Source organism: Bos javanicus, chromosome 26 (genome assembly GCF_032452875.1).
Source record: "Bos javanicus breed banteng chromosome 26, ARS-OSU_banteng_1.0, whole genome shotgun sequence".
In the NCBI taxonomy this organism is placed as follows: Eukaryota; Metazoa; Chordata; class Mammalia; order Artiodactyla; family Bovidae; genus Bos; species Bos javanicus.
Window position 1 is genome coordinate 24,630,543 of NC_083893.1, and position 27,012 is coordinate 24,657,554.

General features: G+C 41.8%; 2 protein-coding genes and 1 long non-coding RNA gene across 7 annotated transcripts in view; 1 reads left to right on the plus strand and 2 right to left on the minus strand.

Annotated features, from left to right (window-relative positions):
* Window positions 1–8,967, minus strand: part of CFAP43 (cilia and flagella associated protein 43) — a 100,102-nt gene extending 91,135 nt beyond the window's left edge. For all 5 annotated transcript variants that reach the window (XM_061403366.1, XM_061403367.1, XM_061403365.1 and 2 more), the window contains exons 1-2: window positions 8,770–8,967; window positions 6,628–6,881 (exon numbers count right to left, since the gene is read on the minus strand). In XM_061403366.1, the coding sequence (XP_061259350.1) occupies window positions 6,628–6,881; window positions 8,770–8,834 (319 nt within the window). In that variant the 5' untranslated portion in view covers window positions 8,835–8,967. The remainder of the gene's footprint in view (window positions 1–6,627; window positions 6,882–8,769) is intronic.
* A 4,360-nt stretch (window positions 8,968–13,327) lies between these two features.
* On the plus strand, window positions 13,328–26,939 carry LOC133239380 (glutathione S-transferase omega-1-like). Its single transcript, XM_061403379.1, has 6 exons — window positions 13,328–13,412; window positions 13,626–13,734; window positions 17,312–17,534; window positions 20,218–20,316; window positions 25,831–25,937; window positions 26,709–26,939. The coding sequence occupies exons 1-6, from the start codon at window positions 13,379–13,381 to the stop codon at window positions 26,860–26,862; spliced, it is 726 nt and encodes a 241-aa protein (XP_061259363.1). The 5' UTR covers window positions 13,328–13,378; the 3' UTR covers window positions 26,863–26,939.
* Window positions 13,732–27,012, minus strand: part of LOC133239384 (uncharacterized) — a 36,330-nt gene continuing 23,049 nt past the window's right edge. The window contains exons 5-8 of the long non-coding RNA XR_009733810.1: window positions 23,099–23,194; window positions 16,882–17,090; window positions 16,742–16,795; window positions 13,732–14,089 (exon numbers count right to left, since the gene is read on the minus strand). This is a non-coding gene — a long non-coding RNA (uncharacterized LOC133239384). The remainder of the gene's footprint in view (window positions 14,090–16,741; window positions 16,796–16,881; window positions 17,091–23,098; window positions 23,195–27,012) is intronic.

Below are 27,012 nucleotides of genomic sequence, written 5' to 3' on the forward strand. Positions count from 1 at the left end.
TTGCTGGTGGAGGGACTTGCCTCGATGTTGATGGCTGCTGTCTGACTGGGGAAGTGATTGCTGAAGGCTAGGTGGCTGTGGCAATTACAGGAAGACAATATGAAGTTTGCCACATCAAAGTCTCTTCCTTTCATGAATGATATCTCTATAGCATACAATGCTGTTTGATAGCATTTGACCCAGTGTAGAACTCCTTTCAAAACTGAAGTCAGTCTTCTCAAACTCTACCATCACTTTATCAACCAAGTTTATGTAATATTCTAAGCCCTTTCTTGTCATTTCAACAACCTCATAGCATTGTCACCAGAAATAGATTCCAACTCAATAAACTACTTTCTTAGCTCATCCATGAAAAGAAACTCCTCATCTGTTTAAGTTTCACAATGAGAGTGCAGCAATTCAGTCACGTCTTCAGGCTCCACTTCTCATTCTAGTTCTCCTGCTATTTCCACCACATCTGCAATGACTTCCTCCACTAAAGTCTTGAACCGCTGAGTCATCCATCAGGGTGGGAATCCACTCCTTTCAAACTCCTATTAGTATTGATATTTTGACCTCTTTCAATGAATTACAAATGTTCTTAATTGCATCTAGAATGGTGAATATTTTTTATAGGTTTTCAATCTATTAATACTTTGCCCAGACCTACTAAAGAGTCACTCCCTATGGCACCTACAGTCTTACAAAATATATTTCTTGAACAATAGGACTTGACAGGAGAAGTTACTTCTTGATCCACAGGCTGCAGAAGGGATGCTGTGTTATCAGGCATGAAAACATTAATCTCACTGTACATCCTCATCAGAACCCTTGGGTGACCAGCTGCACTGTCAATGAGCAGTAATATTTTGAAAGGAATTTCTTTTCTGAGCAGTAGGTCTCAATAGTGAAATATTAAATTATTAAACATTAAATATTTTACTGAATATTAAAATATTTAGTAAAACATTCTGTAAATAGATATGCTCTCATCCAGGATGTGTAGAGACAACAGGATTTGTACAGTACACACAGAGTAGATTTACCACAACTTTTAAGAGCTCTAGATTTTCAAAATGGTAAATGAGCATTGGCTTCAACTTCAAGTCACAAGCTGCATTTATCCCTAACAAGAGTCAGCCTGCCTTTGAAGCTTTGAAACCAGGTACTGAATCTCTTCCTCTATTTCTTTGCATTTATCACTGAGGAAGGTTTTATCTCTCCTTGATATTCTTTGGAACTCTGCATTCAAATGGGTGTATCTTTCCTTTTCTCCTTTGCTTTTCACATCCCTTCTTTTCACAGCTATTTGTAAGGCCTCCTCAGACAGCCATTTTGCTTTTTTGCATTTCTTTTTCTTGAGGATGGTCTTGATTCCTGTCTCCTGTACAATGTCATGAACCTCCATCCATAGTTCATCAGGCACTCTATCAGATCTAGTCCCTTAAATCTATTTTTCATTTCCACTGTATAGTCATAAGGGATTTGATTTAGGTCATACCTGAATGGTCCAGTGGTTTTCTCTACTTTATTCGATTTCAGCCTGAATTTGGCAATAAGGAGTTCATGATCTGAGCCACAGTCAGCTCCCGATCTTGTTTTTGCTGATTGTATAAAGCTTCTCCATCTTTGGCTGCAAAGAATATAATAAATCTGATTTTGGACATCTGGTGATGTCCATGTGTAGAGTCTTCCCTTGTGTTGTTGGAAGAGGGTGTTTGCTATGACCAGTGCGTTCTCTTGGCAGAACTCTATTAGCCTTTGCCCTGCTTCATTCTGTACTCCAAGGCCAAATTTGCCTGTTACTCCAGGTGTTTCTTGACATCCTACTTTTGCATTCCAGTCCCCTATAATGAAAAGGACATCTTTTTTGAGTGTTAGTTCTAGAAGGTCTTGTAGGTCTTCATAGAATTGTTCAACTTCAGCTTCTTCAGTGTTACTGGTTGGGGAATACACTTGGATTACCGTGATATTGAATGGTTTGCCTTGGAAATGAACGGAGATCATTCTGTTGTTTTTGAGACTGCATCCAAGTACTGCATTTTGGACTCTTTTGTTGACCGTGGTGGCTGCTCCATTTCTTCTAAGGGATTCCTGCCCACAGTAGTAGATATAATGGTCATCTGAGTTAAATTCACTCATTCCAGCCCATCTTAGTTCACTGATTCCTAGAATGTCGATGTTCTCTCTTGCCATCTCCTGTTTGACCACTTGCAATTTGCCTTGATTCATGGACCTAACATTCCAAGTCCCTATGCAATATTGCTCTTTACAGCATCGAACCTTGCTTCTATCACCAGTCCCATTTACAACTGGGTGTTGTTTTCACTTTCACTCCATCCCTTCATTCTTTCTGGAGTTATTTCTCCACTGATCTCCAGTAGCATACTGGGCACCTACCAACCTGGGGAGTTCATCTTTCAGTGTCCTATCTTTTTGCCTTTTCATACTGTTCATGGGGTTCTCAAGGCAAGAATACTGAAGTGGTTTGCCATTCCCTTCTCCAGTGGCCCACATTCTGTCAGGACAGAAATGGTAGGGATCTAACTGAAGCAGAAGATATTAAGAAGAGGTGGCAAGGATACATAGAAGAACTGTACAAAAAAGATCTTCATGACCCAGATAATCATGATGGTGTGATCACTCACCTAGAGCCAGACATCCTGGAATGTGAAGGCAAGTGGGCCTTAGGAAGCATCACTACAAACAAAGCTAGTGGAGGTGAAGGAATTCCAGTTGAGCTATTTCAAATCCTGAAAGATGATGCTGCAAAAGTGCTGCACTCAATATGCCAGCAAATTTGGAAAACTCAGCAGTGGCCACAGGACTGGAAAAGGTCAGTTTTCATTCCAATCCCAAAGAAAAGCAATGCCAAAGAATGCTCAAACTACCACACAATTGCACTCATCACCTGGTGGGCTGCCATCTATGGGGTTGCACAGAGTCGGACACGACTGAAGCAACTTAGCAGGAGCAGCACACGCTAATAAAGTAATGCTTAAAATTCTCCAAGCCAGGCTTCAGCAATACATGAACCATGAACTTCCAGATGTTCAAGCTGGTTTTAGAAAAGGCAGAGGAACCAGAGATCAAATTGCCAACATCCGCTGGATCATCAAAAAAGCAAGAGAGTTCCAGAAAAACATCTATTTCTGCTTTATTGATTATGCCAAAGCCTTTGACTGTGTGGATCACAATAAACTGTGGGAAATTCTGAAGGAGATGGGAATACCAGACCACCTGACCTGCCTCTTGAGAAACCTTGTATGCAGGTCAGGAAGCAACAGTTAGAACTGGACATAGAACAGCAGACTGGTTCCAAATAGGAAAAGGAGTATGTCAAGGCTCTATATTGTCACCCTGCTTATTTAACTTCTATGCAGAGTACATCATGAGAAACACTGGGCTGGAGGAAACACAAGCTGGAATCAAGATTGCTGGGAGAAATATCAATAACCTCAGATATGCAGATGAAACCACTCTTATGGGTGAAAGTGAAGAACTAAAAAGCCTTTTGATAAAAGTGAAAGAGAAGAGTGAAAAAGTTGGCTTAAAGCTCAACATTCAGAAAACTAAGATCATGGCATCTGGTCCCATCACTTCGTGGCAAATAGATGGGGAAACAGTGGAAACAGTGGCTGACTTTATTTTTCTGGGCTCCAAAATCACTTCAGATGGTGATTGCAGCCATGAAATTAAAAGACGCTTACTCCTTGGAAGGAAAGTTATGACCAACCTAGACAGCATATTAAAAAGTAGAGACATTACTTTGTCCACAAAGATCCATCTAGTCAAGGGTATAGTTTTTCCAGTAGTCAAGTATGGATGTGACAGTTGGACTGTGAAGAAGGCTGAGCGCCGAAGAATTGATGCTTTTGAACTGTGGTGTTGGAGAAGACTCTTGAGAGTCCCTTGGACTGCAAGGAGATCCAAACAGTTCATCCTAAAGGAGATCAGTCCTGGGTGTTCATTGGTAGGACTGATGTTGAAGCTGAAACTCCAATACTTTGGTCACCTGATGCGAAGAGCTGACTCACTTGAAAAGACCCTGATGCTGGGAAAGATTGAGGGCAGGAGGAGAAGGGGACGACAGAGGATGAGATGGTAGGATGGCACCACTGATTCAATGGACATGGGTTTGGGTGGACTCCGGGAGTTGGTGATGGACAGGGAGGCCTGGCATGCTGCGGTTCATGGGGTTGCAAAGAGTCGGACATGACAGCAACTGAACTGAACTGAACTGACCTCTTCTCTCTGTATTAAAGTCCTAGAAGGCATCTTCTTGCAGTACAAAGCTGATTCATCTAAATACACTGAAGATCTGTTCCATAGTCTAGCCACCTTTATTAGCAAGATCTCTCGGATGACTTCCTACAGCTTCTTCATCAGCACTTGTTGCTTCACCTTACACTTCTACATTATGGAGATGACTTCTTTCTTTAAACCTCATGAACCAATGACTGATAGCTTTGAATTTTTCTTCTGCAGCTTCCTCAGCTCGCTCAGTCTTCATAGAACTGAAGCGTTAGGGCCTGGCTTTTGATTAGGTTTTGGCTTAAGGGAATTTAAGGCTATTTGATCATACAGATCATTAAAACTTTCTCCATATCAGCAATGATGCTATTTTGCTTTCTTATATCTGTGTTCACTGGAGCAGCACTTTGAATTTCCTTTAAGAACTTTTCCTTTGCATTCACAACTTAGTTAACTATTTGGTGCAAGAGGCCTAGCTTTTGACCCCTCTTGGCTTTTGACATGTCTTCTTCACCGAGCTTAATTATTTCTAGCTTTTGATTTAAAGGGAGAGGTGTGTGACTCTTCCGTTCACTTGAACACTTAGAGGCCTTTGTAAGGTTATTGTGCTACATGCTCAGTCGTTTCAGTCGTGTTTGACTCTTTGAGACACTATGGACTGTAGCCTGCCAGACTCCTCTGTCCATGGGATTCTCCAGGCAAGAATACTGGAGTGGGTTGCCATTTCCTCTTCCAGGGGATCTTCCCTACCCAGGGATCGACCCGCATCTCCAGTGCCTCCTGCATTGCAAACAGATTCTTTACCACCGAGCTACCAGGGAAGTTATTAATGGCCTAATTTCAATATTGTAGGGTTATTAATGGGCTTAATTTCAATATTGTTGTGTCTCAAGAAATAGAGAGGCTTGAAGAGGGAGAGAGAGACAGGGGAATGGTTGTTTAGTGGAACAGTCAGCACATAACAAAAGATTTAGAGATTAAGTCTGCCATCTTATATGGGTGTAGTTTGTGGCACCCCAAAACAAATACAACGGTAACTGTATTCTATTGAATAGGGCACTGATCACTATAACACATATTATAATAATGAGAAAGCTTGAAAAATTGTAATAACTACTAAAATGTGACACAGAGACACAAAGTGAGCAAATACTAATTGTTAAAATGGTGCCAGTAAACTGGCTCAATGCAGGGCTGCAATGAACCTTCAATCTTTAAAAAATACAGTATCTATAAAGCACAATAAAGCAAAGCATAATAGAACAAGATATGACTGTAGATAGTTCCCAATGCATGAGTCAGGGTTATGTTTTAAATGTTATTTTACTCTGTTGAGAACACAGATTTCCCACAAATAAAATATTAAATGATAAATTTCTTGGCATGATCCAAACACTTCTTTCACCAAAAGTTACTGAATTAAGACGCTACAGCCTCAAGCTTTCCTGAGATTCTCCCCAAGACGTGTTACATGAGGGAATGGTTACATTGGGGCTTCAGTAGATGTGCAGTAGGCCAGTCTGGGACAGTTGTGTCTATGAATGAGTTAATAATAACTTAAATGGTAGGAAACATTGATTGATATTGTATATATGACATACGGAGAAAGAAGCGGCAACCCACTCCAGTATTCTTGCCTGGGAAATTGCATGGACAGAGGAGTCTAGTGTACTGTCCATGGGGTTGCAGGAGTCAGACATGACTAAACAATATGTGATATATATATATATATATATATATATATACACACACACACATTATATATACACATATTTTCACATACATTATATATTATTCAATTATATATGTTATATATAATTTAATTTGTTAACAGTAGATACCATTATCTTCATTTCATGCATAAGGAAATTGAGACTCAGAGACTTATCCTTTAGAAGTTATATGATATCCATTCAGTTAGATTTTCAATAAATCATAAGGAAAGAAAATATTGTTCTGAAAAAGTTTTACAAATAGCATTTACTGTTCTAATAGAGTATTCTAATCCAGCACCTTTCAAGTTTAATGTACATATGAATCACCTAGGGAATCTGGTTAAAATGTAGATTACAATTCAGTAGGTATGGGATGAGAGCAGAGTTTCTGCATTTACAACAAGCATCCGAGGTGATGCAATGTTGATTGTAAGGAGAACACATATTGAGTAGCAAGGCTCTAGCCTACTTAATTAAATTCTCAGTGATCACCCTGTTTCCTTCCTTATAAATGTGTATTCCAAAAAAACAAAACAAAAACCACCAAAACTGAAAAAACAACCTTTCAAAAGAAAAAAAAAAAAAAAAGAAAGAAAACCTTCATGTATAAGAGCTAGATCTGGTCACATCTTAAAACAAAATCTTTCCGTCATGTCAGAGGAAGGGTCTTGTACAATACCTTTTAATTTGGTCCTTCTGGTTAATCCAGGAAAGTTGTATATGTATATGAGTGGTCTTAGCCGTCGATCAGAAAAAGCCACAACTTCATAAGGAATGTTAGTTGCCACGACACCCACAATTCCATTCATACACTGGAGTACAGTTCTTTTCTTGGTTTCAATATTGATAAATATTACGAAATTCCCAGAAGGGTAGCAAATGGTGCTGTCATTGACAAAATGAACATTCTGCTTGGGGAATCCTTGCACCCATCTTTGGGAGAAAAAATAGGTCACATCAGTAGAATAGAATATATTTCAAATACTTTTTCTTTCTGTTTTAAACAAGGCAAACAATAGATCATGAACATTTTTGAAACTCATCTATTCTCTTTTCACCCCCTTTCTGCTCCAAACCATCTCTCAGATAAAAGAACACACAAGGTTGCTGTGAGACCAGTTCCAGTTCAGGCAATAAAGAAACTTAAGTGAAGACCTAAAGTTCCACAGGTCTTGAGAATCTTCTTCAGAGAGTTTTCTAGTGAAGCACAACCTCTGTTCAAACCTCTGAGAAAATCTCAGAAGGATTTCTGAGGTCTTGTTATGCATGGAAAAGAAAAAGTAAAAACGAGAGAGAGCAAAAAGAGCTTGATCCTAATAGAAAACAGGTGCATCCTTAGCCTTACCTTTAAAACTAATTTTAATTTTAAAATAAATGTTTAAAAAAGCTTTAAATAAGATAGCCTGGATCCACCTGAAACTATCACAAGATTGTTGGTCAGCTATGCTGCTGCTGCTGCTGCTAAGTCGCTTCAGTGGCGTCCGACTCTGTGCGACCCCATAGACGGCAGCCCACCAGGCTCCCCCGTCCCTGGCATTCTCCAGGCAAGAGCACTGAAGTGGGTTGCCACTATACTCCAATATAAAATGAAACGTTTAAAAAAAGAGAGAGAGAGCCTGCTTAATGGTTCTGAGCCAAATAGGAAAGTTGCTTCTTTACTAAGATGGAGTGTGTGCAGCTATATTTTAGATCTAAAACTACAGATAAATGCACAAAGTAAAAGAAGTAAGTAGACATGAATGAAAAGGTTAGAACACAAAAGTAATATATTTTTAAGTAAGGAGTGTGTGGTGAATGCTAAGCTAGAGGAAGAAGACAAAGATGAGAGTCTGAGATGAGGGGAGAGTCTACCTCTATTTAAATGTTAAAGATAAGCTTAAAGATGATGTAGGGAGAAGGCAATGGCACCCCACTCCAGTACTCTTGCCTGGAAAATCCCATGGATGGAGTAGCCTGGTGGGCTGCAGTCCATGGGGTCGCTGAGAGTCGGACACGACTGAGCGACTTCACTTTCACTTTCATGCATTGGAGAAGGAAATGGCAACCCACTCCAGTACTCTTGCCTGGAGAACCCCAGGGACGGGGGAGCCTGATGGGCTGCCGTCTATGGGGTCGCACAGAGTCGGACACGACTGAAGCGACTTAGCAGCAGCAGCAAAGATGATGTAGAGGACCAGAGAAAGACACTGGTTCGGAGAGAAACTTCAAGGGAATAGGGAGTACAGCCAGGACCGGTGAAGGATGCTGTGTGGAACACGGTGCAAGTAACACTCTAGAATGTGGATGGAAAGCAATACCAATTTACACCTGCGCAGCGTTTTGTTTTTCAAAAGCCACTACAAGTGCAAACAAATCCAGAGTCGGTGGATAGGAGAGAGAAGGAAGGGACTGATGGCCCTAAGTACGGAGAAAATCACCAAAGAGCATTAGGATGGAAAGAGGGCTGTCACCGGGATGCGTGTGGGCGGTGGGGAACATGAAAGGAAAAGATTATTGAAGGTAATAGCCAGAAAGAGGAGGCAGAAATAAAGAGTGTAGGAGAGCAGTACTGGGTAAGACAGCGGCGGGGTCGGGGGTGGGGGGTGAGTTTGGGGGAGGGGCAGGGAGGAGTAGAAAGAGATGGAACTGTTGTCATTGAATAAGGAAATGAGGGGAGCGAAGTCACAGAGAAAGGAAGTCTGAAGGAAGGCGTTGGTGGCTGAAGAGGAGGTCGAATTTGTGGGACGGCAGGTCTACAGGACAAGATGAAGCAAAGGGTAAGGAGAGGTTGTAGTTCTGAGGGAAGAATTTCCGCGAGGAGTCAGTCGCAGGGACGCCGCACCTCACGGACAGGGACGCGCCAAGGGCGACGTTGTGGACTTCATCTCGCTCCCGGCCTTGCGCCATGGCCCAGATATTTCTCAGCCGGCCGGGGGCAGCCAACACCTGACCCAGGCCAGGGTCCGCAACGGTTACCTAAGGTCCCTGGCTGCTGGGCTGGCAGAGCCGCCACTGTTTACACCGTATCCGGGATACCATAACTCCTGAGCCCATTGGTTCTGCCCTTTAAGCTTCTCTCTCTTAAGCCAAGCGGATTGGTGGAAGAGCTGAGCTGTCTCAACCAATGGGAGAGCGGAGGGCAAAACAAGAGGCTGGCCCCGGGTGGGTGCTGGAGTGATCCAGCCTCGGACAAGTAATTACACAAATAATAAATGGCATTAACAGGCTTTAGTATTGAGTGCTGACCGTGCCAGACGTTGTTCCAAGGGCGGTTCAGATATTATTTCATTTAATATTCAAATCCTCTATCAGACCCATTTTGTGGAAAAGAAAAGCAGGGTGAGAGAAGTAATTGCCCAAGACTACAAAACTGAGAGGGACTTAAAGCCAGATCGAGTCTAAATCTAGAGCTTCAAACCTTTGATTACTAATTACATACTCTAATATACCCTCCACTATTTCAAGGAGGCATTCAGCTTCTGGAAGTAACGGATCAAAAGATTCGCAGTTTGTTCTTGCTTCCTCCCTTCCCTCTCTTGCCCTCCCCACCTTTACTTCTGCACTCCTTCCCTCCCTTCTGGTCCTCTTTCTTCCCTTCTTTACGTCTCTCCTTCTCATCTTGCCATCTTCTCGTCTTCATTTCACTCGCACATATTAATATTTACTGAGTATTACTGTGCATTGTGCTAGTCGCTTGGAACAAAATAGTGAGCAAACCAGATACAGTTCCTTTCTTTGTGGAACTTAGAAGAACTTCCTTCTTAGTGGGGCCCAGCGAGTGAGGAATAGACATCCATTTCATTACATAAAGGTAGAATGGTAGATTGAATTAAGAAGAAAAGAAGAACGATATTATGAGGGCTTATGGTGTAATTCTCTCCTGGTTGCATGGGCAGTGTCAGAGCTGATTGCTGTGTGCATGTGCTGTTTTCATTGAGATTTAAAGGATAAAGAGTGATGGCTGAGGGGCAGGGGATGGGGAAGGAATAGAGGACAGTTTTTTAAAAAGTATCAAGGCAGGACAACAGATGGTAAGAACTGGGAAGGGCAGTGTTATTGAAATAGAGGAAGGTCAGTAGAAAACACTGAAGGCTGGAGAAGGAGCAAGGGACAAGTAAAGGCCAAGTTGTGAATGCTGATCTTTATCCTAAGAGCCAGGGGAAGACATTGCTGCTGCTGCTAAGTCACTTCAGTCGTGTCTGACTCTGTGTGACCCCATAGACGGCAGCCCACCAGGCTCCCCTGTCCCTGGGATTCTCCAGGCAAGAACACTAGAGTGGGTTGCCATTTCCTTCTCCAATGCATGAAAGTGAAAAGTGAAAGGGAAGTTGCTCAGTTGTGTCCGACTCTTCGTGACCCCATGGACTGCAGCCTACCAGGCTCCTCCATCCATGGGATTTTCCAGGCAAGAGTACTGGAGTGGAGTGCCATTGCCTTCTCCGGGGAAGACATTAAATGGTTTAGAGGAATGACAAGATAAGATTTATGTTTATAAAAGATCATTCTGGCTGGAGGATTATCAATTGGGTAGGAGAGTGAGGAGAATAGAAATAGGAAGATCTGTTAGGAGTTGATTTCATGATTCTAACAAGGGAAGCAAAGCAGGGTTGTCAAGCTGAGCACTACTGGCATCTGGGACTGGATATGGGGGTGAGTCTCACTGCAGGATGTTTAGCAGCATCCCTGTTAGGGCACCTCTACTGTTGTGACAATCAAAAATGTCTATAGGGACTTCCCTGGTGACTCAGTGGTAAAGAATCCACTTGCCAATGCAAGAGAAATGGGTTTGATCCCTCATCAGGGAAGATCCCACATGCTTCAGAACAACTAAGCCAGGGAGCACCAACTACTGAGCCCATGTGTGACAATTACTGAAGCCTCGACACCTTGGAGTACGAGCTCGGCAACAGAAGCCACCGCAATGAGAAACCTGTGTACTGAAACTAGAGAGCAGCCCCCACTTGTTGCAACTAGAGAAAAGCCTGCACAGCAGCAAAGATCCAGCACAGCCAAAACTAAGTAAGTAAGATAATTTTTTAAAATGTCTGTGGATATTGTCAAATGTTCCCTTGAGGGGGGGGGCGCAAAATCACCCCCAGTTGAAAGCCATTGAGGAGGCAATGTGTTAAAAATATTTTAAAGGTAAAAACCTATATCAGGACTTCCCTGGTGGTCCAGTGAAGAAGACTCTGTTCCTAGTGCAGAGGGCCTGGGTTTGGTCCCTAGTCAGGGAACTAACCCCACATGCTGCATCTCAGAGTTTGTAAGCCACAACTGAAGACCCCACATGCCACAGTGAAGATCAAAGATCCTGCATGTTGCAACTGAGACCTGGCACAGCCAAATACATAAATATGAAAAACAATAATAACAACAGCTATGGGCTTTGGTGATGGATTGATAAAGAGGGGTAAGAGAGAAGGAAGAATCCAGAATGCTCCTGGGAGTCTGATTATCACAATCAGAGATGGTGATGCACTTTGCTGACATGGGATGAGGAAGGAGTAGAGCTATGTGTTTCTGCTCTGAAGAATTTCTTTGCTGAAATGTGAGTGCCAAACACAGGTGGTGCTTGGTGTTAAGGGTCTGCACTGATTGGCTGACAAAATCCCACATTGCTGAGCCACAGAGAGAAGTGGCTTGGACAACAGTCAAACTTTCTTCTCAAGTACTTCTTAAGCTCGGGATAGTTTCTGTTGCCACTCCCTCACTAGTTGACTTATTTGTGTTCCATCAAGCCCTCCCTACACCCCACCCCACCCCCAGAAAACACAATATTCCTTTAACTACAACTTGAGCATTTTAAAGCCATCACTAGAAAAGAAGGTGAGGAGGCAAATCTTGCTACTGCTCCCAGAGTAAATGGCAGGTAGGTGAGGCAGAAGGTGAGAAGAAGTGTGAACTCTAGGAAAGAGATACTGATCTGGGCTGGAATTAGCCATGACCTGGGAAGCCGAACCTGCCCTTTGCTAGAGCAAAGGAGAAACTGAACAAAATCAAATTGAAAAAGCATTGGAAAAGCATGTCTTACTCTCTGCAATCTGACTGGGTTTTAGATGAAAATGGAGGTCTCTAACTGGGTTTCTGGGGAATATCTGTGGCTGGTATTCAGGTGGAGATGCCGTGACCTCTACACCGTGCAGATCACAGGAAGAGGAGTGCTCTTTCTTTCTTAGTCTGGAGGTGAAAGACAGACTATCCCAGAAAATGGACTTGGAGGGACAATTGAGGAAAATGGGTGAGTTCTCACTGTGAATGATTTTTGATATTAGAAATAAAATCTAAGACCCATAATTTTTTAATCTAATCAGTGATGCAAGGAGCAGCCCTGAGCTTCCAAAGATGATAAGCGGTGTGTTTCACTATTTTTAGGAAGCCTGCAATGCTCCTAAACCCATTTTAGCTCTTTCAACTTTCTTTCCTTGCAAATCTCCATCCCATCATCACTAGACCAGTCCTGGACAGATTAAGCCTAATCCTCACCTTGAGGTTTTATCCCTTTGTAGATCTCAGCTTGTCTTAAAGGCCAAAAGAGCAAAGGTCTATTCGAGTTTATGGAGCTCTAAAACCCAAAACCTGTCCAGAACCATCCACAGGAAAACAAAACAACAACAAAGGACATTTATTTTCCAAGAAGAATTCATCTCACTCCCAGCTTCTCAGCTTTTCTTGGGTTGTAGCCAAGGTCTGTGATATCTGAAAGATGACTTTTCTCATCTCGCTAAAATGTTCACCCATGAAGTAGGTTTTCTAGGATCTTTAAACATGGAAAAAGATTATACAGCATATTGGAAATTACTCCATTTATTAAGTACACGTATCAATGACCTTCTGTGTATTAGACAAGTATTTGCTTTTTGTGAAAGGCAATGTGTACAAGAAAATTGAGAAAGCAACATGTGAGCATCATTTCTCTGGATAGAAAGATGTAAATAATCAAAGTTTTTACAGTAAAGGTAAGCAGTTGCAACAGAGTATCTACTTATTTTCCTGTAATTGATCCGTTTTATAGTAGTCATAATAAACCTCAATTTATTGAGTTCCTACTATGTATTAAGAAGTTAGTAAAAATAGAATCCTTCCGACAACCATACTGCAGAAGAAACAGGCTCAGAGAGGGTGAGTTTAAGACCAGTTTTCACATGTACTGCAAAGGCGCCTGCAGTGGGAATATCGGCTGTGATCTCCCTCCAGGCGCCCAGGCTGCGGTAGTTGGGTCTTCCTTCTTGGAGAGGGTGGGGAATCCGCCTGCGCGCTGGGTCGGGTCGCCCAGGGGCTTCTGCGCTCAGATTTCCTTTCAGCGCCCGGGCAGCGCGGGTCCCTGCGCACACAGCCCAGGGCGGGCTGACGGCTGCCCCAGCCTGGCACTTCTGAGAAAAATAGGGGAGGCGCGACCGACTTCCTGGTTGAACTTTAAACTCCATTGGGAGCTCGGCCTGTGCTGCGCTGCAATGTCCGGCGGAACGGTCAGAAGCCTGGGGAAGGGTGAGGCTGCCCTCCGCGAACTGCAGCGGGGATCTGGGCGACCCTCGGCCGCGGGTTGGCGTGCGGTTGAACCTCCTGGGAAGGCACCCGCCCGGGGAAAGAGGCCGGGGCCGCAGCGCGCGGGACCTCTCCACCGCTGGGTCCGGGGAACAGCTGGAGGCTGGGGGTCCCTGCCACTCTCTGGGTTGTAACTGCGTACGGTTCTCCCCGCAGGAAGCGCGCCCCCAGGGCCCGTCCCCGAAGGCCTGATCCGTGTCTACAGCATGAGGTTCTGTCCTTACGCCAAGAGGACGCTCCTGGTCCTGAGGGCCAAGGGAATCCGGTGAGGACCATGGAGGGGGCTGCTCCCCGATTTGGCCATGAACCAGCTGCTGAGGAAGGCCAGCTATTTGAGCTCTGGCAGATCCCTGTCTTGCTATATTGCCCTATATCCCAGTCCAGAGTCCCGGCCTTGACTCTGGGTAGAGTACTGAGTTAATTGTACTGTGCATATTTCTATAGTTTGGGTTATTGGTTGAAGCAAATAAAGTGTCTATGCCTAAAAATTCATGCTTTGGGGAAGCCACACAGCAAGGTTATTGACATAGGCGTTTTCCACAAGAAATCTGCAAGTCATTGGCTTTTCTCTGACACTGAAGAGCCACTGGAACCTTCTCCCTTAGAGTGACCTTTGGAATCTGTTGAACAAACATTAGATATATGTGGTGTGGAAGTTTTAAGAGATAGTTTCCATTCCAAAGAAATTTTCTATCTATATGCTTAGAATGTATAAACTACTTTTAGTCTTCTAGGGGGAGAATTAAGCAGGCAATTCCTTTTCCCTAAAAAAGGTAAGATATATTCCAAAGGGTAAAAAAAACACATTATTTATCAATTAGTCATCACTTCAGTAAGATTTCCATCATATTCTGGGTGAAACTGATTCTGAACACATAGCAAAATATTCAACATTTAGTAACACTTATCAAAACATTGTCTTATCTAAATATCATAATATTTATTGTATTAGAATCTCTTATTGCAATTAACAGATATCCAATTCAGTTGGATTGAAAAAAGACATATCTTGTGCTCATACAATTGAAGAATCTAGAGTGTAACTCCAAAACTAGAGTGTAACTCCCACTCTCCACAACTAGAGAAAGCCTTTGCACAGCAACAAAGACTCAGTGCAACCAAAAATTAAATTAATTTTTTTAAAAAGAAAAATTCAGCATTAAGACACAGCTGGATTTGAGGGCACCAAGTCCTGGGTGAGTGCCCCTCTGGACTTCTAAGTTGAAAACAACCCTATCTTACTGGCATAGTTTTCCAAAGGGAAACGGGATTGATTTACTATAAAAATGTGTGATAGGGGGTGAAGGGTGGTAACAGCTGCTGGGCAGTGCAGACAACAGAGGTCTACTATGTTCATGGATTAGTTTTTAGTCCCAGGGGACTTTGATTAGAGAGGTAGCTGACTTTACTATGGGGCTTCTCAGGTGGCATTAGTGATAAAGAAACTGCCTGCCAATGTAGGAAACTTAAGAGATGCGGATTCGATCCCTTAGTCAGGAAGATCCTCTGGAGGAGGGCACGGCAACCCACTCCATATTCTTGCCTGGAGAATCCCTATGGACAGAGAAGCCTGGCGGGCTACAGTCCTTAGGCTTGCAAAGAGTCAGACATGACTGAAGCGACTTAGCATGCATGCACCCTGACTGTACAGCATTAGCAGTTCAGTCCAGTCGCTCGGTTGTGTCCAACTTTGCGACCCCATGGACTGCAGCGTGCTAGGCTTCCCTATCCATCACCAACGCCCAGAGCCTACTCAAACTCATGTCCGTGGCATCAGTGATGCCATCCAACTATCTCATCCACTGTCGTCCCCTTCTCCTGCCTTCAATCTTTCCCAGTATCAGGGTCTTTTCCAATGAGTCAGTTCTTCACATCAGGTGGCCAAAGTACTGGAGTTTCAGCTTCACCATCAATCCTTCCAATGAATATTTAGGACTGATTTCGTTTAGGATTGACTGGTTGGATCATTATAGAATCTACTAAAGCCTGGTTTTCTCTGAAAGGCACATCTTCCAACTTGCTGCAGCAGGTATGTTACCCTGTTGGCTCATCGTGCCAGATTACCAAAATGCATGTGTTCTGAGAACCTTGTTTATTACAAAAACCCAGAATTTACCTTTTCTTTTCATAGTATGAAATTTCAGAAATCTTGATAATTCCTTGGCAGAGAGCCTCATTATTCTTGCAGTGGCTTGTATATGAGTGTACAGTAATCTGTCAGCAGACAAACCCTTTAATACATACACACAAACTCCACTGTTCGTTCTGGCTATTCCTTTCTTTCTATGGGAGAGAGGGTAGGATTGTGTATTTAATCCTCAAGCTAAATGATTTTGTAGCTACTCAGGTGGATGGGGATAAAGGAACAAAAGACGTTGGGGTGTATTATTTCTGAGTAACCTAATTGGTTCTATTAACACTTTTCCAGCTTTGACAATGATATGGACCTGAGACCTGACTTTAACAATTATATGAACCTTCCCTTCCTCTTGTTTCCCCTAAATCTTTCAGGCAGGACAGAAATCAGATCTAAAAACAATCAATATAGTTCGGACTTCACCTGTTTCTTCTTTATGGGTTTATTTAGTGTAATTTACTCATATGCCATTTAAAAAAAAAATCAATGCATGGAAATTTAATCTGAAAGCTTATTTTGTGGATGAATTTTTTGGATTCCTTAATATTCTTGTAAAAATTGATGAACTTTCTATTCGGATTAGCAAAAGAAACTGAATTTTATTAATACCATGTTGATTCTCATGTAGTGAGACCTGAACAAACTCAATTAGTTAGCTCAGATATTTTTAGTCCCAAATGGAATATCTAATTGACAGTCTTGAAGAATTTCCACTTATTTATTCAACCAATGTGTGTTGAGTACCTATCTAAAAATGTTTATATATCTTCATACCATTTGAATCTATTTAAAACTTTGCTCATTTACATGTTTGTTTATGAATATGACCAAGACACACAAGCAGATCACTGCTTTCATGGAGCTTACATTCTAAGGAGGTGACATAACAAATATGTAATTAAGTTAGCAAAGTAATTTCAGATGCATATCTTAAGTTCAATGAAGAAAGTAATTCAAGAGATATAAAAAAGGCCAGTGTGGTCAGATCATAATGACCAAAGCAAAAGTCATAGGAAACAGATGTGACAGGTAACCTAGGGCCAGATCACATGGCATAAAAAGGGGTTCAGAGTTTATCCGCATTGCAGTGAGGAGCAATTGTAAATAAGCAGGAGGGTGGCCTCATTCAACTTACCTTTGTATATGGAGAGTGGGGACTTCTCAGGTGGCTCAGTGGTAAGGAATTCACCTGCCAATGTAGGAGATACTGGTTCAATCCCTGTGTCTGGAAGATCCCCTGGAGAAGGAAAAGGTAACCCACTCCAGTATTCTTACCTGGGAAATCCCATAGACAGTGGAGCCTGGTGGGCTACAGTCCATGGCCATGGGGTTGCAAAGATTCTGACACGACTTAGCAGCTGAGTACACAGGCATGATAGAGTGACTGACTGTAGGGAGGCCATAGTGGAAGCAGACGGGCCAGTGGGACTACCGTAGAGGTCCAGGTGGCAGATGATGTCTTGGACGAGGTGGCAGTGTTAAAGCTGAGAAGCAGATGAAGCCAGACTGTGATTTGAAGGTCTAGCTGACAGGTCTTGCTGATCCATGCGATTTGAGGAAGAGGGGGCAGGGGGAAGGAATCAAGGCCACACTGACTCCAAATTTTGGGGTCTGATCAGCTAAGTGGGTGATGAGACCGTTGACATTTTATTCAGGAATACAAGAAAAATGTTACTGTCTTCACTGTCTTTTATGTGTTTTTCAGGCATGAAGTCATCAACATCAACCTGAAAAATAAGCCTGAGTGGTTTTTCAAGAAGAATCCCTTAGGCCTAGTGCCGGTTCTGGAAACCAGTCTGGGTCAGTTGATCTATGAATCTGCCATCACTTGTGAGTACCTGGATGAAGCATATCCAGGGAAGAAGCTGTTGCCAGGCGACCCCTATGAGAAAGCTTGCCAAAAGATAGTCTTTGAGTCCTTTTCTAAGGTGCGTGTTTAAGCAATTTCAGCTCCTATTGAAAATGTCTTTGTTTTTAAAGCTGAATCAGTGCTGTCACTCTAGGTTCAGTGATTTGGAAGGGAAAGAAACAGGATTATGCTCTTGCCGGCTCTGACATGTCCCGTGCGCCCTTTCATGATCTGAATCCTTTTTACTTTCCTAACACTTTATATTCTTGTCATGCTGAAATTTTTCCCAGACTTGCTACCTTCTGCTCTAGTCTTTCTAGAAGACTCTTCCCCCTTCTTACTTTGCCTGGTTGTCCCAGGTTCTCTTTTGTGCAGTCTGCACTCCTGTATGAGTGGGACCATAGAGGCTGAGGGCTGACTATACTGTGCCGATTTATATAAGGGAGTTGAGCATTCAGATTTTCCTATCTGGGGGCGGGGTGTCCTGGAACCCAACCCCCACTTCCACCCCAACCCTGCCACCCCCAGCAAACACTAAGGAACCACTGTACCTGTCTGGAGACTGCTGTCTCCCAGAAGCTTGTTAGTGCCCAGCTCTGTGTTCTCACATGTGCTAACTTCCCTCTGTGGGGACTGCTGCCTTCTTGTACGTAAGTTGCATGCCTGTGTGTTGTACCAGGGCTGTGAGCTTCTGAGGATGAGAGCCGTGTTTCCATTACTGCTGGCTCACTGCCTAGGCTTGTCACCAGCCCTGCCACTCCTTAGCTGTGTGACTCTAAGCAAGTTATTTGTTATTTGCCTCTGTACCTCAGCTCATGTATAAAATGAGTATAGTAAGGGTTCCTGTGCCACTGAAAAAAATCGGTTAATATAAAACACCTGAAGTCCAATACATGGTGAATACTCAGTGTTGGCTCTTGTTCTTCTAGCCACAGTGTTTATCTGTGAGCATCTCCTGTGTGTTGGCAACAGCTCCTTATGGGCTGAGTAATGGCATTCCTGTAGAGAACTTCCTGTGTTTGAACTAGCATCAGTATTAATTCAAACAGTTAGATTAGTTCAAACAATTAGTATTAAAAAAGAAATGACCAAGAGCAGACAATGTGAATAGCCGCATCAGGTTATATCTATATAATGTCTGTATAATTCTGTTAGTTCATCAGGATATATGTCAGCATAATAGGAAACATCCTGTCTCTAGGGAAAGAAATGGTGAAAAAAAAAATCTACAAAGTGAGACTTGTAGGGAGAACATATTGTCTAAGGAAACACTGAAAAGGGAAAAACCAGTGGGGAAGGAAGAGGGAGTTGGCTGGCTTAGCAGAATGACAGTGAAAGAATGCTAGAGATTTCCACTGTCGAAGATGATAGACAGGGGATATGGTGTTTACAAGAAAGATATTGGAGAATTAAAGAATCATAATACTGAGATTCCTTGTACTGTCTAGAAAGAAAAGGTGCTAACAGCTGGAGACGCCCACCGTTTCTTCCCTGCTCACACTCAGAGAAGAGGTGGGCTTAAGTACCACATGACCCCATCCTCCTGACCACAGCTCAGGAAGCCAGAAACGCCCCCAGCCGTACCCCAGACCAATAATTATTTTCCTGAGAACTTGGGAATGAGACACAAACTAAGACAATAAAGGTGTTGAGATTTTGGAGCTGTACGTTTATATCACTGGAGACCTAACAAACCAAAGACACACACAAAAAGAATTTTTAGCAAAGCAGAGGTTAAGAACATTGCAAAGGGAACTGACATTTGGCAAATAATATGAAGCAGACATTCAAGGAGAAGCAGAGATGAAAGACCATCCAGACCCAGGTGGAAATGTGGGAGGAACGGCTGCCTGCAAACCTCAGTTCCAATGAAGGCAAGCTGTACCAACATGGATAGGCTTTCTGGACATTCTCCTGTACTTCTACAAGGGCTTGTTTACTTACACTGGGACAAGTGGATTTCTGTCTCTTGCAGTGAGACAATACCAAAGACTGAGCATTAAAACACAAACACCTCCACCACAAGCATTGAAGCATCTGCTGCTACACGTGTCAAGTCTTCAGGTTGTCAGCCACTTTGAGCTGTCTTCTCATGCTTGTCCCAAGGTAGAGATCAGGAAAATCTCCTTCCCAGCTCTCTTTGCAGCTGGTGCCAAGGCCTGGGACCTAGGCTCTTCCTCTCACATGCACACATGCTAGGGTTCAGTTCAGAAATGAGACATGTGGAGAAGTAGGCATGGGGTGGGGCACTGGTTCTGCTGATGAGAGTGGCTGGTAGCAGAGCTCCTGGCTTTCAGGAGCTGGGGTGATTGCAAGATTCAATTCCAGCCTGGCATCACTAACCATCTGGCAGGGGCACAAACTGTAGCACTGAGTGCTCAATTCACTGGTGGCAAAGAATGCTTCCCATCAGGTCCGTTTCCACCATGATTTTGGAATGGTCCAGTTCAGTTCCAGACCTGTTTGTTCCGCCTCTCAACAATTCAATGAGCAACAATTCTATCAGTGTCCTTTCAAGATATGTTTGACTCAAACTCAACAAGATGGCTTCTCCTAATAGCTCCTTATAAAATCTTGACTCTTACAGCATCTTAGGCCACAAAACTATTTTTAAGATCAGTACCTGACCTCTGTGAGTACAGAAACTAAAGTTTCCAGAACACCCTGACTCTGGGACTATAAGGGTTCTGTGGTGCTTTTATATGAAGGGGCTGATATCGTTAGCTTCACACTGATAAACTAATAAATTTTTCTCTGTCTAGGTACCATCTTTGATGGTAAGCTTTCTTAGAAAGCAAAATAAGGAAGATTGCTCTGGCTTAAAAGAAGAACTGCATAAAGAATTCAGCAAGCTGGAGGAGGTAATCAACCCCTTCTTGATTTTACGGGAGTAATACATGGTATCCATCTTTTTCTTCTATTCTTTTTTTTAATATTCCCATCTACAAAATCACTTTAAGGTAATTAGCAATAACACCAAAAAGGAAATTTTAGTTTACAACAGATAGCTATAAGCTGTTGTGTTTAGGATATAAATGAAAACACCTAAAAATGCTTTGTCATGGACTTGCTTTTAGAACATTTTATTACACTGACATTAAAATATCAAGGAAAAATGTCACCCACATTTCCACAATTTGTCACCTGTTTTAATTTTTCTATGCTTGTTCTATGTATATATTTTTTTAATTTTATTTTATTTTTAAACTTTACATAATTGTATTAGTTTTGCTAAATATCAAAATGAATCCGCCACAGGCATACATGTGTTCCCCATCCTGAACCCTCCTCCCTCCTCCCTCCCCACACCAACCCTCTGGGTCGTCCCAGTGCACCAGCCCCAAGCATCCAGTATTGCGCATCGAACCTGGACTGGCAGCTCGTTTCTTACATGATATTCTACATGTTTCAATGTCACTCTCCCAAATCTTCCCACCCTCTCCCTCTCCCACAGAGTCCATAAGACTGTTCTATACATCAGTGTCTCTTTTGCTGTCTCGTACACCAGGTTATTGTTACCATTTGTTCTATGTATATTTTTAAACATTCAGATCAGATCAGTCACTCAGTTGTGTCTGACTCTTTGCGACCCCATGAATTGCAGCACACCAGGCCTCCCTGTCCATCACCAACTCCTGGAGTTTACTCAAACTCACGTCCATCGAGTCTGTGATGCCATCCAACCATCTCATCCTCTGTCATCCCCTTCTCCTCCTGCCCCTAATCCCTCCCAGCATCAGAGTCTTTTCCAATGAGTCAACTCTTTGCATGAGGTGGCCAAAGTACTGGAGTTTCAGCTTTAGCATCATTCCTTCCAAAGAAATCCCAGGGCTGATCTCCTTCAGAATGGACTGGTTGGGTCTCCTTGCAGCCCAAGGGACTCTCAAGAGTCTTCAGCGCTCAGCCTTCTTCACAGTCCAACTCTCACATCCATACATGACCACAGGAAAAACCATAGCCTTGACTAGATGGACCTTTGTTGGCAAAGTAATGTCTCTGCTTTTGAATATGCTATCTAGGTTGGTCATAACTTTCCTTCCAAGGAGTAAGCATCTCTTAATTTCTTGGCTGCAGTCACCATCTGCAGTGATTTTGGAGCCCAGAAAAATAAAGTCTGACACTGTTTCCACTGTTTCCCCATCTATTTCCCATGAAGTGATGGGACCGGTTGCCATGATCTTCGTTTTCTGAATGTTGAGCTTTAAGCCAACTTTTTCACTCTCCTCTTTCACTTTCATCAAGAGGCTTTTTAGTTCCTCTTCACTTTCTGCCATAAGGGTGGTGTCATCTGCATATCTGAGGTTATTGATATTTCTCCCAGCAATCTTGATTCCAGCTTGTGTTTCTTCCAGTCCAGCGTTTCTCATGATGTACTCTACATATAAGTTAAATAAACAGGGTGACAATATACAGCCTTGACGTACTCCTTTTCCTATTTGGAACCAGTCTGTTGTTCCATGTCCAGTTCTAACTGTTGCTTCCTGACCTGCATACAAATTTCTCAAGAGGCAGATCAGGTGGTCTGGTATTCCCATCTCTTAAAGAATTTTCCACAGTTTATTGTGATCCACACAGTCAAAGGCTTTGGCATAGTCAATAAAGCAGAAATAGATGTTTTTCTGGAACTTTTTTGCTTTTTCCATGATCCAGCGGATGTTGGCAATTTGATCTCTGGTTCCTCTGCCTTTTGTAAAACCAGCTTGAACATCAGGAAGTTCACAGTTCACATATTGCTGAAGCCTGGCTTGGAGAATTTTGAGCATTACTTTACTAGCGTGTGAGATGAGTGCAATTGTGCGGTAGTATGAGCATTCTTTGGCATTGCCTTTCTTTGGGATTGGAATGAAAACTGACCTTTTCCAGTCCTGTGGCCACTGCTGAGTTTTCCAAATATGCTGGCATATTGAGTGCAGCACTTTCACAGCATCATCTTTCAGGATTTGGAATAGCTCAACTGGAATTCTATCACCTCCACTAGCTTTGTTCGTAGTGATGCTTTCTAAGGCCCACTTGACTTCACATTCCAGGATGTCTGGCTCTAGGTCAGTGATCACAGCATCGTGATTATCTGGGTCATGAAGATCTTTTTTGTACAGTTCTTCTGTGTGTTCTTGCCATCTCTTCTTAATATCTTCTGCTTCTGTTAGGTCCATACCATTTCTGTCCTTTATCGAGCCCATCTTTACATGAAATGTTCTCTTGGTATCTCTAGCTTTCTTGAAGAGATCTCTAGTTTTTCCCATTCTGTTGTTTTCCTCTATTTCTTTACATTGATCGCTGAAGAAGGCTTTCTTATCTCTTCTTGCTATTCTTTGGAACTCTGCATTCAGATGCTTATATCTTTCTTTTTCTCCTTTGCTTTTTGCCTCTCTTCTTTTCACAGCTATTTGTAAGGCCTCCCCAGACAGCCATTTTGCTTTTTTGCATTTCTTTTCCATGGGGATGGTCTTGATCCCTGTCTCTTGTACAATGTCACGAACCTCATTCCATAGTTCATCAGGCACTCTGTCAGATCCTAACCATAATCAGAGCATAAATCATTCATGTTCTTTTTTCTACTTAATATTATATAATAAACATTCCCCGCCACAAAGAGATGCCATGAATTAGACAGACACTTGGGGAAGCCCAGATATGGTTTACCTGCTTTGCAGAAGAACTGCCATTTGGACCTTTACACGAGAACTCCTCTTCTATTGACACTGAGCGTTAGGTTTTTACTGAGGGAAGACACAGTTCCTGTTTCATATGGAAATGCAGGCTTTTATCAGTAAGTATGAATTTTGCTGTAGATTATTTCAGAAACCCTTTTTTCCCCCCATTAAGAAAGTTCTATTACTCTTTCTCTCTTTAGTCACTAAGTTGTGTCCAACTCTTGCGACCCCATGGACTGTAGCCTGCCAGGCTCCTCTGTCCATGGGATTCTCCAGGCAAGACTACTCGAGTGGGTTGCCATTTCCTTCTCCAGGGGATCTTCCCAACCCAGGGATCAAACCTGGGTCTCCTGCACCGAAGGCAGATTCTTTACCAACTGAGTCTTGAAGTTTGCTGTTTTTTTTTTTTTTTAAAGCCATGAATAAGTGTTTGATTTTATTGAATGCTTTGTCTGTTTCTATTACATCTTTTCAAATGTTCATAAAAAAGTTTTCCCTTTAAACTGAAGAGTATAGTATAACTAACAGATTTTTCTGGTGTTGAACTATGCTAGCATTACTGGGATAAAACCTAATTGTTTTAAATGGTTTTCATATATATTCTAAAATTAGTTAATATTTAAAGAATATTTGTGTATTTGTTTATATAGTAGATTACTTTGTTCTAATAGTATCTTTATTTGGTTTTATATATCAAGGATATTCTCACCTCATAAAATGAGTTGTTACTTTCTCTGGATGTCTAAGCTCTGAAACCATTTGATATGTTTTGGCTATTTCTGTAAAATATTTGAGTCTGGTGTCTTTTATGTGGGTAGAGTTCAATTTTTAATGGTAATTAATTTGGGGGGTGTTGTATTTTTTCTTAAATCAATTTTGGTAATTTCTATTTTTACTGAAAATTGTCCATTTCATCTAAGTTTTTGTATATATGGACATGAAGATGATCATGTTTCCTGATTTCAAAAAATCTCTGTGTACAACTATAGTTGGCCCTGAACAATGTGGAGGCTGAGGGTGCTGATCCTTTGAGCAGTAGAAAATCCATACACTTCCTGCTAAATTTGGGATTAGTTGGGAGGCATATAAGTTTCTTCCCATCTGTGCTTATAGACTCCCAGTTAAGGACGAATACATTTCCATGTTTCAGGCTGCTGAGAGGTTATTTCCTTCTGACTGAAACTATGCTTAGTTTATTATGCACAATACAATTACCAGTCACTACAGTTTTAAGGACAGTCCCAAACAATATTGATTCATTGTAGCATTCTAAGTACCTAATAATTCAAGGTACTCTGCTGAACAGTATGGGAGGTAGAAAGTGAGAGGCAGTTCATACTATGCAGATGGTTAATTTGGTGGTAGACCAAAAACATACTCAGGTAGGTATAAACAACCTGTTTACAATGCAGAATATTATAAGGGCCCTGAAAAAAACTATGGATATCTTATAAATGGCAAAATGGTTTGGTGTTAATTAGCTAGACAATAATCTCAGTTCTTTTCTTTGTAAAACCATAATACCAATTCACCTTCTTAAATTTCAGGCATACACTTTTGTGCTTTGTTTTCAAAGAATTTTACTTGGCATCTGTTTAATAATTAATCTAGTTATTTCCAATATATTTTAAGTAAACTTTTCTACTGAAGTATTATATGCAGAGATTTACCCAAAGCGTAAGAGTATAGCTTGATGAATTTACAAAGTAAACACAACCATGAAACTGGCACCCATATCAAGAAAGAGAATATTAGTTTTGAATGATTTTTGTACTTCATACAAACGGAATCATAATATTCACTCTTTGGGGTCTGACGTCTTTCATATAATATCAAGTTTCTGAAGTTCATCTATATTGCGTGTAGTTAGTTCATTCCTATACTTTGTATAGTGTTCCAATGTATGCTGCTGCTGCTGCTGCTGCTGCTGCTAAGTCGCTTCAGTCGTGTCCGACTCTGTGCAACCCCATAGACGGCCTCCTTTGTCCCTGGGATTCTCCAGGCAATGTATGACTACTGCACAATTTATTCATTTTAGTCCTAATGGACAGTAAACATTTCCACTTTGGGGTTATAAAATAGTGCTGTGATGAACATTCTTATACCTATGGTTTAGTGACTATATGTTCACATTTTCAAAAAGTAGAATTACTGGGTTATAGAGTATGCATGCACTCTGCTTTAGGAGACAATGTTAAAAAAAAAATGGCTAAACCAATTTATACTCCTGTCAGCAGTGGGTCTACAGAGTTACTAACTTCATCTTACTCCTTTTAGCCATTCTGATGGATGTGAAGTGGTATGACATTTTCATTTTAATTTGCATTTCCTGAATGACTCATGTAGCTGAGCACTTTTTCAAATGATTATTGGCCATTTGGAACTTCTCATTTGTGAAATTCAAGTCTTGCCCAATTTTCTGATGAATTTTTTGCCTCTTTCTTATTGATTCCCAGGAGTCCTTTCTATATTCTGAATACCAGTCCTTTGTTGGGTATGTGTATTGCAAAGATCTTGTATTCTGTGGCTTGTTTTATGTTTTTCCCCTTTCCAGTAAAATAGACTGTTTTGCGTTATCCCAAACCAAGAGATTCTAAAGCTTAAACTAATCAGACAAACCCCAACTTGACTATGTCAGGGCAAAAGTTGCTACTGTCACTTACTTGACTTGCCTTACCAGATGCAGAAATAAGAAGTATTCTTATGCTGTTTAATGTTCAGGTTCTGACTAATAAGAAGACAACCTTCTTTGGTGGCAGTTCTCTTTCTATGATTGATTACCTCATCTGGCCCTGGTTTGAATGGCTAGAAGCCTTGGAGTTAAATGAGTAAGACATTTGAATATTTTTTTGCATAATTTAAGATAATGATAACTGGAATTGTATACACTAACCTTTTTATGGACAAAATTAACGTATCTCATCAAGTAGATTAATGGGAGCAGCCAACAGAAGGATACTTTGACTTTCCAGGGCATGTCCTATACCTATACTCACGATTTTCTCCCATCTCTGGGGGTGGGTAAGGGTGGGGAGTTCTGTGACAGGTAGTAAAATATTTGAAAAATGATTTACTCCTTCCCTCTTGGTTAAAAATCCATAAGGATATACATTTTCATAACGACATCAGGCAGGATTGTGTGACTAATGCCACCTCCCATTTACCAGCAAGAGTCCCACGCTGTTATCCAAACTCCATGTTTTGAAGTTTAGCAGCCACCTTAGCTTACCCCTACTTCCTAGAGCTTACAGTTACCATTAGTCACAATCTGACCAGAGAGTAATAAATATGTAATGTTCTTGGTCGTCTTTCACTTTCTCATTTAAAAAAAATATCAGTCTCTCAGTTTGGACAAGTTCTTAGGTTAACTGAGCAATTCACTTCACTCTAGTTTTAGATTCCTCTTCCACAAAATAAGGACCTCTACGATATCTTCCAAATCTCATATTTTATGGTTATGCATATCTTAAAGAAATATTTCTAAAGGACTACTTGAAAAGATTAGAGGAAAACAATATGAAACTGGCAAGTTACAGGAGCATTTGCAACGCCTTCCTACTTAGCCTTGTTCATCCCTCCATTCTTTCCATCTCCTGCAGGTATGTAGACCACACTCCAAATCTAAAGCTCTGGATGGCATCCATGAAGAATGATCCCATAGTATCATCCCTCCCCACCGATGTGAAGACCCTTCAAGGTTTCTTCAACCTCTATTTACAGAACAGCCCCGAGGCCTGTGACTATGGTCTCTGATGGAGACAAGAGTCAGCAATGAAGACATAGCTGATACGTTGCTTCACTAATACGAATAATACCATGCTTTTATTTTACCAAGTGTTCTCATGTCTTATTGGATCACCTTCTCTGATTTGACATCAAATTTGGCTATACTGTGGGCTTTCC